Source organism: Leucoraja erinacea, chromosome 18, assembly GCF_028641065.1.
Source record: "Leucoraja erinacea ecotype New England chromosome 18, Leri_hhj_1, whole genome shotgun sequence".
Taxonomy (NCBI): Eukaryota; Metazoa; Chordata; class Chondrichthyes; order Rajiformes; family Rajidae; genus Leucoraja; species Leucoraja erinaceus.
The window spans coordinates 34,840,536-34,856,864 of NC_073394.1; the positions used below are offsets into that span (position 1 = coordinate 34,840,536).

The 16,329-nt window shown below is 47.6% G+C and overlaps 2 protein-coding genes across 2 annotated transcripts in view; one reads left to right on the forward strand and one right to left on the reverse strand.

Annotated features, from left to right (window-relative positions):
• Positions 1-2,423, reverse strand: part of chid1 (chitinase domain containing 1) — a 90,569-nt gene extending 88,146 nt beyond the window's left edge. The window contains exons 1-2 of the mRNA XM_055649981.1: positions 2,295-2,423; positions 1,102-1,190 (exon numbers count right to left, since the gene is read on the reverse strand). Coding sequence (XP_055505956.1) covers positions 1,102-1,190; positions 2,295-2,423 — 218 coding nt within the window. The remainder of the gene's footprint in view (positions 1-1,101; positions 1,191-2,294) is intronic.
• Positions 2,424-10,875: 8,452 nt separating this feature from the next.
• The window catches only part of celf1 (cugbp, Elav-like family member 1), a 56,253-nt gene continuing 50,799 nt past the window's right edge, over positions 10,876-16,329 (forward strand). The window contains exons 1-2 of the mRNA XM_055649808.1: positions 10,876-10,992; positions 12,867-12,928. The gene's annotated coding sequence lies outside the window, so the exon portion shown is untranslated. The remainder of the gene's footprint in view (positions 10,993-12,866; positions 12,929-16,329) is intronic.

Below are 16,329 nucleotides of genomic sequence, written 5' to 3' on the forward strand. Positions count from 1 at the left end.
ATGGGAATGAAAATGTTTGGCAACCGGGAGCTTGCACAGGCACAGGCGGTCAGAGGGTAGGTGTTCAGCGAAAAGATTGCTCAGTCTACACTTGGTCTAGGGGGCGCTGCACTGGCAGCAGCCTCTACCTACAGCCTGTATGTCATTTCTATCTTTTTTATTATTTTTAGTTAGTCTAAAGTCTGTTTTAGGGGGAAACTTTTACTTTTCTATGTGGGGGAGGGGGGCAGGGTAAGGGGGAAACCGTCTCCCAGTCTCTTCCTGGCGGGGACGCGACTATTTCTCCGAGTCGCGTCCTCGCCCCCCACCTCACGGCCTACCAGCTGGATCGGAGCGGCCTTTCCTGCCGGGGACCGGGATCCGGACCAGGGCTGCTACAGTGGCGGCGCAGCGCTGGAGTCAACGCGGAGCGGGCGATGCCTACCTGGGTCGCCGTTTGGACCTCCGGAGCGTTGGGCCGTTGCTCCAACATCGTGGAGCTCTGGTGCGGAGAGCTTCCAACGCGGGCGGCGCTGAACAACACCGAGGAGTCCTGGGGCGCATTGCAGAGGGCCTACAGCAGCAGTCTCCACCCGGCGCGACCTGCGGACTTTGGAAGCCGCCGAGGGGGCCTACTCTGGTGTCCACGCCGCTGAGGACGTCCCGCAGCCCCGACGTCGGACTGGTATCATCCCGGCGAGCGGTCCTGGACATCGGGCCGCCCGTAGCTGCAACTGCGGAGGGCTTGGGGAGACCCTGACCACGGGGAACAGTGGAGGAAGAAGACTGACTTTGGTGCCTTCCCACACAGTGGGAAACTTTGGTTCTGCTGTGTGGGGATGTTTTGTGTTGAATTCTATAGTGTGTTGAGTCCTGTTTATTTTTATTGTATGGCTGTATGGGAATTCATTTCACTGTGCCATCTGGCACACGTGACAATTAAATTTATCTTGTATCTTGTATCACAGTGGATATAGTAGATGAGGTTGAAGGAGGAGCAGGTGGACCTCTGCCTCACCTGAAAGGAGAGTCAGGGTCCCTGGTTCAGGTGTGCTATTGGAGGGAACTGAGGATTTATGGTGTATGCCGGACATCCCAGGGTGTGTTGTAACTGAAACAAACCTGGATATGTAGCAGCCCAATGCAGGGCTGTCACCGGCAAGAACTGCAAGCAGGAAGTCCATCGCACAAAGGAAATCAAGTGCTGTAACCTGTGCACAGAAGCAGGTCACCTCTACAGGGCCTGCCATAAATGATGTGATAAGATGGACAGTTGCCAACAATAGCCCCAGAAATGTCAACACAGCCCTTGCCAGCAACCTCTCCTTGTCAGATGATGAATTGAATGTGAAAAGCTGACAAAATCGAAGCTGGCACTGGGAGTAATACAGAGGCCAGCGTTCCCAGCTCCAGAAGGCAGGAGCAGTGTAGTGCCCAGTGCTCCCCAGCTGTGGGAGATGGAGGAGAGATAATCAGGGAGAGGTCTACCCCCTAGTGACAGCACCAGCATTGCCAGAAGAGGCCTCACATTGAGGGAGACAACACCCAGGACCTGAGCCTGGAAACAGTGCAACAGTGCACGAGGGCTCAGGACCATGTGCTGTGTTTGGTTGGTGAGCCATGAACGCAGAGACAACAATGGAAATAAAACTGGCATCACTAAATGTCCAGTGCAATAAAAGCACAGTGTAATATATTAGGACTTAGCAGTACCATGCCAAGATCAAAGCAGATATGACTTTTATACTACAGTGTGGGCTGTTGTATCAGCAGATGGGGCTCGTCAGCCTGAAGGCAATCCATCCAGGAGAGGGAAACCTCTGATTTAAAACCTCCACTGCCTTGTGGCCATATCCAGTCATGGAAAAGGCTCCAGGAGTAAACCTCAAGAAAATCCGGAGTCGGAGCCCCTAAGGCAGTTCGTCGTTGTCTACAACCTCACTCTGGCAGCTCCTGCGACGGCACAGGTGTCAAACTGTAACGGCCCTGCTGTTCCTTTTGATCGATCAGCGACGTGGAGGGGGAAGATGTGCTGCATGGGCAACAGCCAGTCTTCCATATGACATCGCCCAGGCTTGAATACGACCACGATGCATCACCCATGCTCAGTCATGACCGAGGGGGGCCTACTACTGTATCTGCAATGATCGGTGGTAGTTGCATGTAATGTCTGTATGGTCAGGGGGCTAAGACTTTTGTGCTTCCAGCTTGAGGATCCAGCTGCAGAGAGGTAACTTCACAACTCTGAGATGGGAGGCATCTCCTCATGGTGGATGTAACGTGGCGGATCTCCACTCCGGCTGATCAATGTGTACACTTTTCCCATGTGGAGCGAGTGGCTGGCCATCTTCCAGCAGCTCCCACCGCTTCTGCCGACTTCCCGGCTGGTCATTCTGGCCAGTGACATCAACTGCATCATCAATACGCTTGGATGATTCGGCCATGTCGACAGCAGACTGGACAGCACCTCCAGACTCCTGATGGAGACACTCAAAGATGCAAAGCCTTCAGCAACCGTGCAGGTGTAACAGAGCTCAAATTCACCAGGTCAAGACCAGGTGGCTCAGGATAGACCTCTTAATGTCAAAAGGTCATCACAATCAAACACTCCAACGTAATTCCGGTGTTTTACTTTGACCACTGCCTCTTTGGGCTTCCTGCCACTTGCACTAGGACCAGAAGGCAGGCAAAGGGATATAGTACTTAAACGATAAATTGCTGACCGCGGTCAATATCAAAGAGGGATTATGGAAGTTGGACAACCATGGAGCCACTCTTTGATTCCCTGACATACTAGTGGGAAGCAACCAAGAACATTATGAGGTTCTTCATCCTCAAAGGTTTTCAGAGAAAACTAAATAAAATTGTGCCAACTTTACACAGACCTGCAGCACCACCTCCTTCTGAAGTCAAAGGGGGTGGATGTGAGGTAGGAACTCGATGAAATGTGCTCACGCTTCTAACAACAGGTCAACAGGGAGAGCTCTGTGATCCTCAGCGTTAAGGAAAAAGATGACTCCGTTACATTCTTGTGGACGGACATATTGAAGATCTGCAGATCCTTCCATGCTGGTGTGTATGATGAAACATGAACATGTTCCTTCTGTATGTATTTATCTCCATTGCCAGTTTACAAAGTGATCAAGAATTTACTGTTAATGTTTTTTTTGAATTCTCATTACAGGAACATTTGTAAATCATCTTAAACTAGGGAAGTGTCTTTAAAACCTTGTCCAGGTGTAGAGTAGGGGACTGAGCGCACATCCCTGAGGAGATCTTGTGCTCAGGCTCAGGCAGAGCATATCTTATAACCAATTCTAACCAACTGAGGTCTGCCGGTCAGGAAGTCCAGAAGTCAGTTGCAGATGGAGGCCCCGGGTCCAGCAGTTTAGAAATGAGCTTATTTGATATAATGTAGTTGTAGATTTAGCTATAGTCATTGAATAGCATCTGGACATAGGAGCTGAATATAGCGTAAGTGAATGGAGTTAGTTATCAGGAAATGCCATGTGATGACATGGATCAGCCAACATCAGACTGTATACAAACTCCTTTTATTCAAAAGGATTAACTGGGACCTAGGATCGACTCAAATTAAGCCTTTGATCAATTCAGTCAACATCAGGGCTGCCAACTCTCACGCTTTGAGCGTGACACTCACGCATTTCAGCCAATTCTCACGCTGAAGACATAATTCTCACGCTGTCTTCAGTCCCTGCGCTGCAAAGATCCTGATCTTTGCTGCACAGTTTGTCTCTTTGCGCCACATGACAGCGATCTGCACGGATTGGGGAAGCGCGTCGGTCCCGGGCTGCGGGTGCCAGCGCTTTTGTGCGCCGTCTGCAAGCGCTGCGCTTCCGGCTGCCGCGGCAACCTCGCTCCCTCCCTCCGTTCTGCCCTTCCAATCACACGGCAGCGCCAACGCCGCCAATCCACGCTGCACCGTGCCCGCTAGACTCCCCATTGGGCGGCTGGGGAAAGAGAGGGAGGGGAGAAAGAGAGAGAAAGAAAAAAAGGGAGAGATGGAGGCAAAGAGAGACAGGGGGAGGGAATGTAGAAAGGGATTGAAGGAGGGGAAGGAGAAAGGGGAGAAAGAGGAAGCGTGAGGAAAAAGACGGAAGGGAGGAAAGGGGGAGGGAGGAGGAAGGACAGGGAGGAAAGAGGGAGGGAGGGGGAGGATGGAGGGGGGGAAGGAAAGGTGTGTGTGTGTGTGTCTGTTTCTCTTTGTGTCTCCTTATGTGTTTGTGTGTGTGTCTCCTTGTGTGTGTATCCCTGTGTGTGTGTGTGTGTCTCTGTGTGTCTCCCTGTGTGTGTGTGTGTCTCCCCATGTGTGTGTGTGTCTCCCTGTGTATGGGTGTGTCCCTATATGTGTGTGTCCCTGTGTCTCACTGTGTGTGTGTGTGTGTGTGAGTGTGGGTATCCCTGTGTGTGTGTGTGTGTCTGTCTCCCTGTGTGTGTGCCTGTCTCCCCATGTGTGCGCCTGTCTGTCTCCGTGTGTGTGTGTGTGTCTGTCTCCCTGCATGTGTGTGTCTGTCTCCCTGTGTGTGTGTGTGTGTGTCTGTCTCCCTGTGTGTGTGTGTGTGTCTTCCTTTGTGTATGTGTCTCCCTGTGCGTCTGTTGTCACATCCTGGCCTTAGACGGGGCTGCCAACTCTCACGCTTTCTTCAGTCCCTGCACAGTTTGTCTTTTTGCGCCACATCACAACGATCTGTGCAGTCTGGGGAAGCGCGTCAGTTGGCGGCTGTGAGTGACGTCGCATCTCTTCTCTTCTCCTTTTCTGATTCCAATATTTGCTTCTATCCATACTGTGAAAGTGCAGGGATCCATAACCAACCTTAAGCCTGCTGGAGGAAGATTATTGATCTGAGAATTGAGGTTGGAATATGACAAAGAACAAAGAACAAAACGCTTAATCCAAGTCTTTAATATAGAAGATTTTTTTTTGTACCTGCACCTCACCACATCTGTCCATGTGACAATAAAGTTGCATTGACTTGGAAAATAATTAACTCTAGTGTGCCAGGCATAAGGAAAACCTCAGATGGGAACCATTGAGAGGCAGATATAGAGGGACAAAGGGACTGGAATTCGTACTCCACTTACAAAGCCGTTCCAACTGAGTCACTATGGTCGGTTGTCTGATTACTTAAGAGAAGGTTAAGAGTTAAAACGGTTAACATTGTCCTGGGCCAGAATGGGAGACAGGACCCTGAATCTAGCAGCTGTGGGACTGGCACCCATTTTACCTGCACCAGTCCTACTTGTCTTTGTTCTGCTTCCTGCAGAGTCACGATCTGCAAAGAGGCAGAGTATGGTGACACTGTCTCAGCTTACCAGGCTGACACTCCTGCCAGCCAATAATCACCCCGGGATCATGAGAGGGATTGTCACTTTCTGACTGAGAAGAATTTTTGCAAATGATCTTTTGCCAGCCACACTGTAGATTTGAAATACGATGCGGAGTATGCTTCAATGACGTGTGTTATAAGCCAAGTGTTCAGACTAAGCATGTTTTATGCATTTACAACCAGCCAACCCACACCATTCCTCACCTTCAACATGGCAAGGATCCCATTAGGGAGTGTGTTTTGCACTGACAGTTCACTGATTACATAATAATTGCAGTCTCCAGACTGCCTCCTCAACTCCATCCAGCCAGGGAATCTCAAAGGGAAAATAGTCCCTGCAATGCTTTCTCCCTCCTTCCCCTCCCCTTCCCAGCTCTCCCACGACCTACTGTCTCACCCTCTTCCTTTCTTCTTCATCCCCCACCTCCACATCAGTCTGAAGAAGGGTCTCAACCCGAAACGTCACCTACTCCTTCGCTCCATAGATGCTGCCTCACCCGCTGAGTTTCCCCAGCATTTTTGTCTACCTGCAAACTGACAATCACTCACAACTGAAAACATGGGAATCACCTTACCTCATACCATTGAATTGACTTGTCCAACAGGGAGCCAACCCCAGGACTGACGGCTTCTTTCCTAGATTTGGGAAGCTCACCCAATGCACAACTGCCAGACACTTAAGTGTCTTTTCAAATGACTTATTTGACAATTTGCTTTTGGGCATTGAGCATAACTCCAAATAATAATGCGGCTCCACATAATAGTAAGAAAAGTACAGTGTGACCACAAATAAGGGTGAGAGGTTATGACTGAGGGTGACCTGTTTACCACAGGATGACCCCAATAGCAGTGTGAAACCATGAATACTTCACAATCCTGATGTGATCTTGAATTGCGTAAAATCCCAAATTCAGTGCTCCTGAATGATATAACCCCACCCCGAATAATAGTGATCTCAAATTGTGTGACCACAATGCGACTTGATAATAATGAACCTATGAATACAGTATATCTCAAAATAAAATCGATATTAGTGAAACCATGTATATGATGTGCCTCATGAGTCTAGTTGGGGAGAAAACCCTCAAGTCCAAATGTAGGGAACAGAGACCCAACGAGGATGTGCAGGTCTTAGAACAACTCGTACTTAGAACAACGCAGCACTCGTGAGTAAGGCAAGGCAGCGCCTTTACCACCTCAGGCAATTGAGGATATTCAGAGTGTCTCCGAGGATCCTCCAGTGCTTCTACTCAGCGACTGTGGAAAGCATCTTATCCGAAAATATTACAATCTGGTTTGGGAATTGCTCTGCCCAGGACAAGAAGGCTCTGCAGAGAGTAGTGTGTTTGGCCGAACGCACTATGGGAACTTCACTCGCCCCTCTGCAGGAACTATACATCAGGAGGTGCACCCCAGAGCCAATAAAATCAAGTGAGACCCATTCCACCCCTGCAACGGACTGTTCCAGCTGCTACGGTCAGGCAAACGCCTCCGTTGCCATGTTGTGAGAATGGAGAGGTTGAGAAGAAGCTTCTTCCCAGAGGCCAGTAGGACTGTAAACTCCTAACTCACCAGGGACTAACTTTACTGTACCACTACTGCTTTTTTTTTTAAATTGCTGTTTTTTTCCCTTTTTCCTTCCGCCCACAATATTTAATTTGAAAAAGAATATGTGATTCTGTTACATTCTGTTTGTAGTTTGTTTGGTTGTTTGTTTGTTTTTTTTGCACAAAGTCCGCCAGCATTGCCACTTTTCATTTCAATGCACATCTCATATGTGTATGTGACGAATAAACTTGACTTGAACGTACAGGGTTGGAGAGTGGATTGTTTTTTGAATGTGGGTAGGAATCAGTTAGATACTATAAATTGGAAGGATTGAATCGAGTCAATGAGTTGGTGTCAAGTTCTGGGGGCAGAACATTGAGGGGCAGTCCGGGAACACGAGCCAAATACTGTGTGGAACTTCTATAGGTGTACAGTGGAGAGCATTACAGCCTGGTTCACTAATTGGAACATTCATGGCTCCAATTACCTCCTATCCCTCCACAACCCCGCTCTCCCCTCTTTCCATCCCTCCCTTCCCATCATTTGTTTCACCAACCCCGCTCCTTTCATCCCATCCTCCCACCCTATCCACCCTCTCTAACCCATCCCTTTCACTCCCTATCTCCCATCTTTATCAGCCTCCTCATTCCTTTCTTCCAACACTGCCCAACATTCCTATCACCCCTCCTTCCACATATCAGATTCACATTCAATCTTTATTGTCATTGTGCCGTGTACAGTACAGAGACAACGAAATGCAGTTAGCATCTCACCCAGAAGAGCGAACATAGAATAATGAACAGCAGAATATACAGAGGCTTGCAAAAGTTTTCATACCCTTTGAACCTTTCCACATTTTGTCACGTTACAACCACAAACGAAAATGTATTTTATTGGGATTTTATGTGATAGACCAACACAAAATGGTGCATAATTGTGAAGTGGAAGGAAAATGATACATGGTTTTCAAATGTTTTTACAAATAAAAAACTGAAAAGTGTGGCGTGCAAAAGTATTCAGCCCCCGAGTCAATACTCTGTAGAACCACCTTTCGCTGCAATTACAGCTGCAAGTCTTTTGAGGTATGTCTCTACCAGCTTTGCACATCTAGAGACTGAAATTTTTGCCCATTCTTCTATGCAAAATAGCTCAAGCTCAGTCAGATTGGATGGAGAGCGTCTGTGAACAGCAATTTTCAAGTCTTGCCAGAGATTCTCAATTGGATTTAGGTCTGGACTTTGACTGGGCCATTCTAACACATGAATATGCTTTGATCTAAACCATTCCATTGTAGCTCTGGCTGTATGTTTAGGGCCGTTGTCCTGCTGGAAGGCGAACCTCCGCCCCAGTCTAACGTCTTTTGCAGACTCTAACAGGTTTTCTTCCAAGATTGCCCTGTATTTGGCTCCATCCATCTTCCCATCAACTCTAACCAGCTTCCCTGTCCCTGCTGATGAAAAGCATCCCCACAGCATGATGCTGCCACCACCATGTTTCACAGTGGGGATGGTGTGTTCAGGGTGATGTGCAGTGTTAGTTTTCCGCCACACATAGCATTTTGCATTTATCTCATCTGACCAGAGCACCTTCCTCCACATGTTTGCTGTGACCCCCACATGGCTTGTGGCAAACTGCAAACGGGACTTCTTATGGCTTTTTTTCATCAATGGCTTTCTGCTTGCCACTCTTCCATAAAGGCCCGATTTGTGGAGTGCACGACTAATAGTTGTCCTGTGGACAGATTCTCCCACCTGAGCTGTGGATCTCTGCAGCTCCTCCAGAGTTACCATGGGCCTCTTGGCTACTTCTCTGATCAATGCTCTCCTTGCCCGGCCTGTCAATTTAGGTGGATGGCCATGTCTTGGTAGGTTTGCAGTTGTGCCATACTCTTTCCATTTTCGGATGATGGATTGAACAGTGCTCCGTGAGATGTTCAAAGCTTGGGATATTTTTTTATAACCTAACCCTGTTTTAAACTTCTCCACAACTTTATCCCTGACCTGTCTGATGTGTTCCTTGGGCTTCATGATGCTGTTTGTTCACTAATGTTCTCTAACAAACCTCTGAGGCCTTCACAGAACAGCTGTATTTATACTGAGATTAGATTACAAACAAGTGGACTCTATTTACTAATTAGGTGACTTCTGAAGGCAATTGGTTGCACTGGATTTTATTTAGGGGTATCAAAGGGGGCTGAATAATTTTGCACGCCACACTTTTCAGTTTTTTTATTTGTAAAAAAAATTGAAAACCATGTATCATTTTCCTTTCACTTCACCATTATGCGCCACTTTGTGTTGGTCTATCACATAAAATCCAATAAAATACATTTACGTTTGTGGTTGTAATGTGACAAAATGTGGAAAAGTTCAAGGGGTATGAATACTTTTGCAAGCCACTGTATATATGTACATACATTAGTGCAATTTTTCTGGGGGAGTGTCCGGGGGTGGGGGTGACTGGCAATCACCAAGGTGTAGAGCAAAGATCTTATAGCGAAGCTATACGATCTTTGGTGTAGACAGCCGCAGGGAAGTAGCTGTTCCTGAACCTGATCCGGTAGGCGGCGCGACTCTGGTCAGCAGCAGCCTCTGCAGCCTGTCCGCGTTTTTATTATTTTTTGTCTATGTTTATATGTAGTTTTTGTTATTTTATGTTGGGGTGTGTGTGTGGGGGTGGAGTGGGAGGGAGGGGGAAACTTTTAAATCTCTCCCTGCACTGGAGACCCGACCTTTTCTTCGGTCTCAGTTGTCGTTGGGGCTTTTCAGGGCTCCTGCAACGGCGACTTCTCCCGCCCGAGTTGTGGGGTCGAAGAGCTCCTGGATCACTGCATCACTACATCACTGCCCCGCGCGGCTTGGAATGGCCGCGGGACTCTGCGAGCGCACGCCGGGGTCTCTAACACCAAGACCCGGTGTGCGACCTCGCACCACCCGGCGTGGCTTTAATGGCCGCGGGACAATCGCCATCGCCAGCCGGGGGCTTTGACTTTGACTCTGACATGGGTGGGGGGGGGGGGGGGGGGGGGGGTGAGAGTGCAGTGGAGAGATAAGTTTTTTTTGGCCTTCCATCACAGCTATGTGATGGATGTTTATGTAAAATGTAAATTATGTTGTGTCTGGGGTCTATTTGTGTGTAATGTATGGCTGCAGAAACGGCATTTCATTTGGACCTCCAGGGGTCCAAATGACAATTAAATAGACTTTTGACTATTGACTATTGACGGTCCGGTAACGGAGAGACGTGTAGCGCTTCCCGGATGGGAGGAGGGTAAACAGTCTACGGCTGGGGTCTACCTCATCCTCCCTCCTGCATCCCATTCCCCTCACCCGCTAGACCCCTCTCCCCACGTTCTTCGCTCCTCATCCTCTCACTATCTCACCACCTCCCTCTCAGAGGGTCGCCCTCAACCCCTGCTGTTTTCCCCAAGCCCCGCAGCTGACGAACAGAATAACTTCCGTCAACATTGCCCACCCCGCCCCGGAACCGCGGGTAACTGGAACACTCAACATGGCGACCCCACAAACAGCAGATGCTGGGATCTTGAGTAAAAATCAAAGCGTTGGAAGAAATCAGCTGGTCAGGCAAAGGTCCCGTCACGACACGTTGACTCTATAGAAGGCTTTCGAGCCGAAACATCCTTCATCCACACCCTGCAGGGACGTTGCTGAGCCTGAAGACGAGCCCAGACCTGAAACATCACTCGACATGTGAACTTTCCCCTCACTGGACACACAACATGGCGGCGTTTCCCCTTCCTCTGGAACACTCAATATGGCGAACATTTTCTCCTCTGGGACACTCAACATGGCGATGTTGTCCCAGGGCGATATTTCCTCCCCTTTTTGACTCGGGGTGTGATATCTCCACACTAACTTGGACAGCACGCGTGGCGATGTTTCCTCATTAACTGGATATTCAATTTGTGTTGCTGTGTCGAACATAGCGAGAGTTGAGTGTCCGGTAATGGCCATGTTGCCAGTCCGTCAGTGGAGACACGCCGCCATGATGAGTGTCCCCGGGAGCAGTTCCGCCCTGAACTGCCGGCAGATTGGTACAACCGGAAGGTCCGCCATTTTGATCGGATCTCTTACTTGGGAGCGGAGCGAGGAATCGGGTACGGCGCCAAGACTGGAATGGGGGCGACACATGGAGGGGGGTGGAGAGAAGGGACAGGCGGGAGGCTTATAGAGGCGAGGGCGGAGGTGATGGAGGCACGGTGCGAACACGGCAGAAGGCTGCCAGGGAAGGGAAGGGGGGTAATAGGATAGGATAGGGGGGAGGGGGGTATAGTGGGGGAGATTGCGGGTGAGGGCAGGATGGGGGGGGGGGTAAAGTGAGGCAGAAGGTGGTGCTCAGGGGTGGGGTTGGGTTGGGGGGGGGGGGGGGGGGGGGGGGGTGCGATACTGGGGTAGGGGTGGTGGGCCCAGGTGAGTCAGTCAAAGACAGGATGAGGTGGGATTATGGTGGTGCTGGGGGGCACGGTAGAGTCTAGGTGTGTGGGCATGATAGTGGGTGCTGGGCAGAGGGTGAAGGCTGTGGTATTGGATTAAGGATGAGATGGAGTGGGCTGACAGGGAATGGTCATTGGATAATGATACGAGGTTGGAGCGAAGGATGGGGTGACGGTATGGAGTGGGTGAAAAAGAATGTGAGGAAGGGTGATTTGGATGCATGGGGGGGAGGGGTGGGATTAGTGAGGAGGATGGGGAAGGGAGTAATTGGATGGGGAGAGAGTGTAAATCGGGATTGAAGGAAAGAGGGTGGGGTAATAGGAAAGTTCATGGTACAGTAAAGCAATTGATATTGGGGAGGGAAAAATATACTGGGTTATGGGAGGGCATTGGAAAAAGGTATGGGTAATAGAGGGCATGGAGTAGGAGAGAGTGGGCAGAAATGCTGTTATTTGGAGCAAAAAAAACAAATTGCTGGAGAAATTCAGTGGTGTTGGTTGATATTTTGGGTTGAACCTGTATCTGCCCATTGCCTTCTGGGAAATGACAGGTGATGGGCTTGTGAATTGATGTTGGAGAATTCTGATTGGGAACGTGCAGGGATGTATCGGTTTGGCAGGTGTGGTGTTAGGAAGTGGAGTTAGAGTTTAGGATGTTGGAAAATCAGTGATGCAATGGATACAGTATGTTGGATAGAGGGAGTTGGAGAGCCAGCAGGCTGTGGGAAGTGGTGGGGAATAGGGGAAATGAACCTGGGGCTGAGAGAGCAGCTAGACCAGATATAGGAGGGTGAGGTTGCGGTTGTGATAAGCAGAGTGAAGGATAGATGGGGATAGGTGATGTGGGCAGGAAATGGCAGAGGAAGGAGAACCAACTTGATGGAGGGAAGGAATGGGGACATCTGAAGGAGATGTCAGGTGGAATACACTGTGGAAAGCTGTGAGATCACTCACTTTGGTGGATTAAAACAATTTTAAAAATGGAATACTTTTGAAGCAGTGAGAGATTGAAAGGCATTAGTTTCCTTGGACACAAATCCTTGAAAGGTAACATGCAGATATAGCAAAAAATGAGCAGGGCAAACAATCGTACAAGAGTAGAATTATCTTACTGGAATCTATAGGGTAGGCTGGTAAGACTGCACCTGGATGTTACAGGTTTATAGAGCTGAGATTACAGATCATCATATAAATTGGTAGAGCAGGCTCAAGGGGCCAAATGGTGACTATTTATGTTGTCAAGAGATGTACATGAGGGAAGTGGATGAGAGAACTGAGGGAGGTTGGGCAACGGGATAATTGAAGAAGGAAGGGAAAGGGGAGGGCATGAGAAATAGATGATGGAGTTGAGTAAGAGATATAGGTGGTAGATGGGGAGGGTAGAAAACACTGAAGGTAGGGAAGTACTGAAGGTGGTAGACTCTTAATGCTGGAGTTTTACTTAATGTGATTTTAGTACAGATAAATAGCATGCAGCCTCTTAACCTCATTTGGACCATTTTGATTTTGGCTGAACTTGATCATGTGTTTTCTTTAAGATTCTGAAGGTAGGGAGTGAGTGGTGGAAGACAACACAAGTGTGACTCAAGGAGGCTTGAAGGTAAGGCCTGAAGGTCTGACATTATCTTTTTCTGTCTGGTATCTGGTTATCGTTTGACAGTCCCTTGCAGCTTTCTGGATTTATTGGATGTTTGCGAGTTTGGTTTTTCTCAGAACACTATTTTTTTAGACGTTTCAACTGCAGCTTTTTAATAACAGCAGAAGTGAACTTGTGCTGTTGCTTCCTGCAACCGTGGTGATAAGGAACGGTAACCGTGTATGAAGTGATATGGTCACTAAAACAGTCTGTGAAGCCAAACAATGTTTTGTGTCTGAGGAGGCGGGGTTCAGATTACTGGAATCGGTGGCGAAAGGACTGGACATGTGATTGGTTATGTTCTTTCATGCTATCCTCTGGTTTATCATCTTGGAAAATGTATGAGGTTGGCATTGGTACAGTTACTGTCAGAAAGTTTTTTTAAAGGAATTCCATGTTGGATTATTGTTGCTTTATTACTGTGGAAGTTCCTGAAGTATCACTTCCACTCTTTTCAGACTATGTTAAGAATGAAGTAACATACATTTAAATACTATTATGGTAGTTCATGAAATTATTGGAGGAAAAACTCCTGATGAATACCAATAATGGTAAAGCTATTGAATTAGCATACAAAAAAGAACTGCATCATAAGTATTTGGTTAGGTAAATCAGTCATACTGTGTAAGCAATATGTGGCTCCAGACCATGAACATACGGCTGACTCTCAAAGATCCACTGATTTCAACCAGCCATTCCGCAGAGTCAGAGTGTGGAGATAGTGGATGCACTGGTTGTCAATTAGCAGGATTTAGAGAATTTTTAGTCCCAAGGATGAAATGGTAGCAAATGTAAGGGAGGGGAAATATAGAGAGTTACCAACCAGTTAGCCCTGCAAATTATTTCCTTCCAGACCCACTTATCCAGTTTCCTTTGAGCACTACAATTAAATCTGCCTCCACTCTTCCCCTGCGTAGTACATTCCGGACCTTAGCCCCTCGCTGCATAAAAATATTCTTCATATTCTGTTGCCAATCAACTTTATTCTTTGTCTTCCACTTCTTGAGTCATGTGCTTATGAGAACACGTTTTCTCTGCCTGGACCCTTCATGGGTTTATCAGAACCCCTTGTAAACTCCTTCCAAGGAGAACGGTCAGTGCATACGTTCCTGAGGCCTGGAATCAAATTAGTAAATTACATTACACAAATGAGTGAATCTCCTTTGCACCCAACCTAAATATTTTTCCTGAAGTAGGCATGTGGAAGTAGCATGTGGAACTCCTGTTGTGGCATAAATTGGTACAATGGAACCAGAGAAACAGTTTGATGGAAGCAAGGTGGAAGGTCACAAAGTGCTGTAATAACTCGGCAGGTCAGGCAGCATCGTTGGAGAACATGGATAGCTGACGTTTTGGGTGTTCAGACTTTCAGGCCTGAAACGTCATCTCTCCATGTTCTCCAGAGATGCTGTCTGACCTGCTGCGTTACTACAACACTTTGTGTCCTTTAGTGTATAAACTAGCATCTGCAGTTCTTTCTGCAGGGTGGAAGGTGCTGTCCAGATAACTATGGGAGTGTGTGGGATTGTAATAGATACAGGATACACTCACATTATGGGGGAGGTTGCATTTTTAGTAAACAATCTGTATTGCAATTTTCTGTAACACAAAGCTGTGTAATCTGCACATGCATTGAGAAAAAAATGTTTATTTAAAAAAAAAAATCTGCATATATTCTGTAATGGCAAATTTTATTCCATATCTCAACTTTTTGGATGATTATTTGTGCATTCTGTAAGGGCGAGTTTCTGTTACCCGACCAGTCATAACAAAGGGGTTGTCTGTATTGATTGTTAACTTATTGCCTGAAATGAAGATTGCAGGGACTTGTCAGCTGAGCAATGGGAAAAGTGGGGGTATGGTTGAAGTTGGCTGCACTCTGAATTCTGTCTGAGGCCAGAAAACAGTCATCAAAATAGCGCGGAAAGAAGCAAGGAGAGGACCATCTGATTGGGTTGTACACATATAAAGTAGACGTATAGCTTGGGTCCAAACCGATTCCCATGGCTGCACCTTGGATCGGTGCAGTTGGGAAGGTTTTCCAATGTGAGACCGTGTTCAGCTGGGCCACAACAGGTGGAGCTAGAGCAGGGCCCTGGTTAGGCCTCTGCACAATGAGAACGTGAAGGGCATCCTGGGGTGGGATGGAGGTCGGTGACAATTGGATGCCCTGGGTAAAAATGAGCTAGTGGGGACTAGGATATGGAACATTGTCGAGATGAAAGTGTGTCAGAAGTATGGCAGACTTTAGTGGGACAAGAAGCCGGAAGAGGCATTCAACCCTGTTGTGCCTGCTGAGCTGTTAAATAAGAACATGACAATTGTTTCATTGTAGCTTCACAAACCTGATATCTTAAGCTCCTTAACCATGCAAGATTAGAAACTATACAAAGGGAAAACCAAAGAGTCGCTGTAGGAAGAAGTTTTTGGCACAAGAACGGGCCTAAACATTGGGTTCAATGCCTTAGTAAGGACCTGGGTCCACTACAATTCGATTACCACTGCAATAGATCAACAGGGTATGTGATCTCGCTGGCTCTCCACTCTGCACTGACCAGTTGACAATAAGAACATGTACATTGTTCATTGAAGACAACTCAGTGTTCACCACTGTAACCTCCTCCAAACTTCTCATGAACCTCGGAGAACTGGATCCCTGCTCATCACTATGTAATTGGATCCTCGACTTCCTCATTGGCAGATCACAATCAGTCTGAATTGGGAACAACAGCTCCTTGGTTACATCAGGAGCATGTCAAGGCTGTGTGCTCAGTCATCTGCTCCACTCTTCACATACCCATTACTGTAGCCAGTCACAGCTCTGGCACCAACTTTGAATTAGCCAATGATACCACATTGGATGAATGACAGGTAACAATGAATCGGAGAACAGGGGAGATTGCAAATTTGATTGAATGGTCCCAGAACGACAATATTGTTCTCAATGTTAGCAAAGCCAAGGAGCTGATTGTTGACTTCAGGAGAGGAAAGCTAGGGAACCATGAACCTATCTTCATCGACGGGATGGTGATGGAGGGAGTCGACAGCTTCAAGTTCCTAGGTAGATCTGACCTGGGTCCAGAATCTCAGTGCAATCACAAAGAAAGCCCATCAATGCCTCTACTTCCTGAGAAGATTGAAGAGATTTGGGATGTTAGCTAATATTCAATTGAACTTCTACAGGTGTACGGTTCGGCAACTCAATTGCCCAGGAACGAAGAAAACCACAGAGTGGTAGACACTGTCTAGTCCCAAGTTCTGACCTCCCCACCATTGAAAGGATCAATGGGAAGCGCTGTCTCAAAACAACAGCCAATATCATCAAAAACTCACACCACCCTGGGCATGCTCTCATTCCATTACTA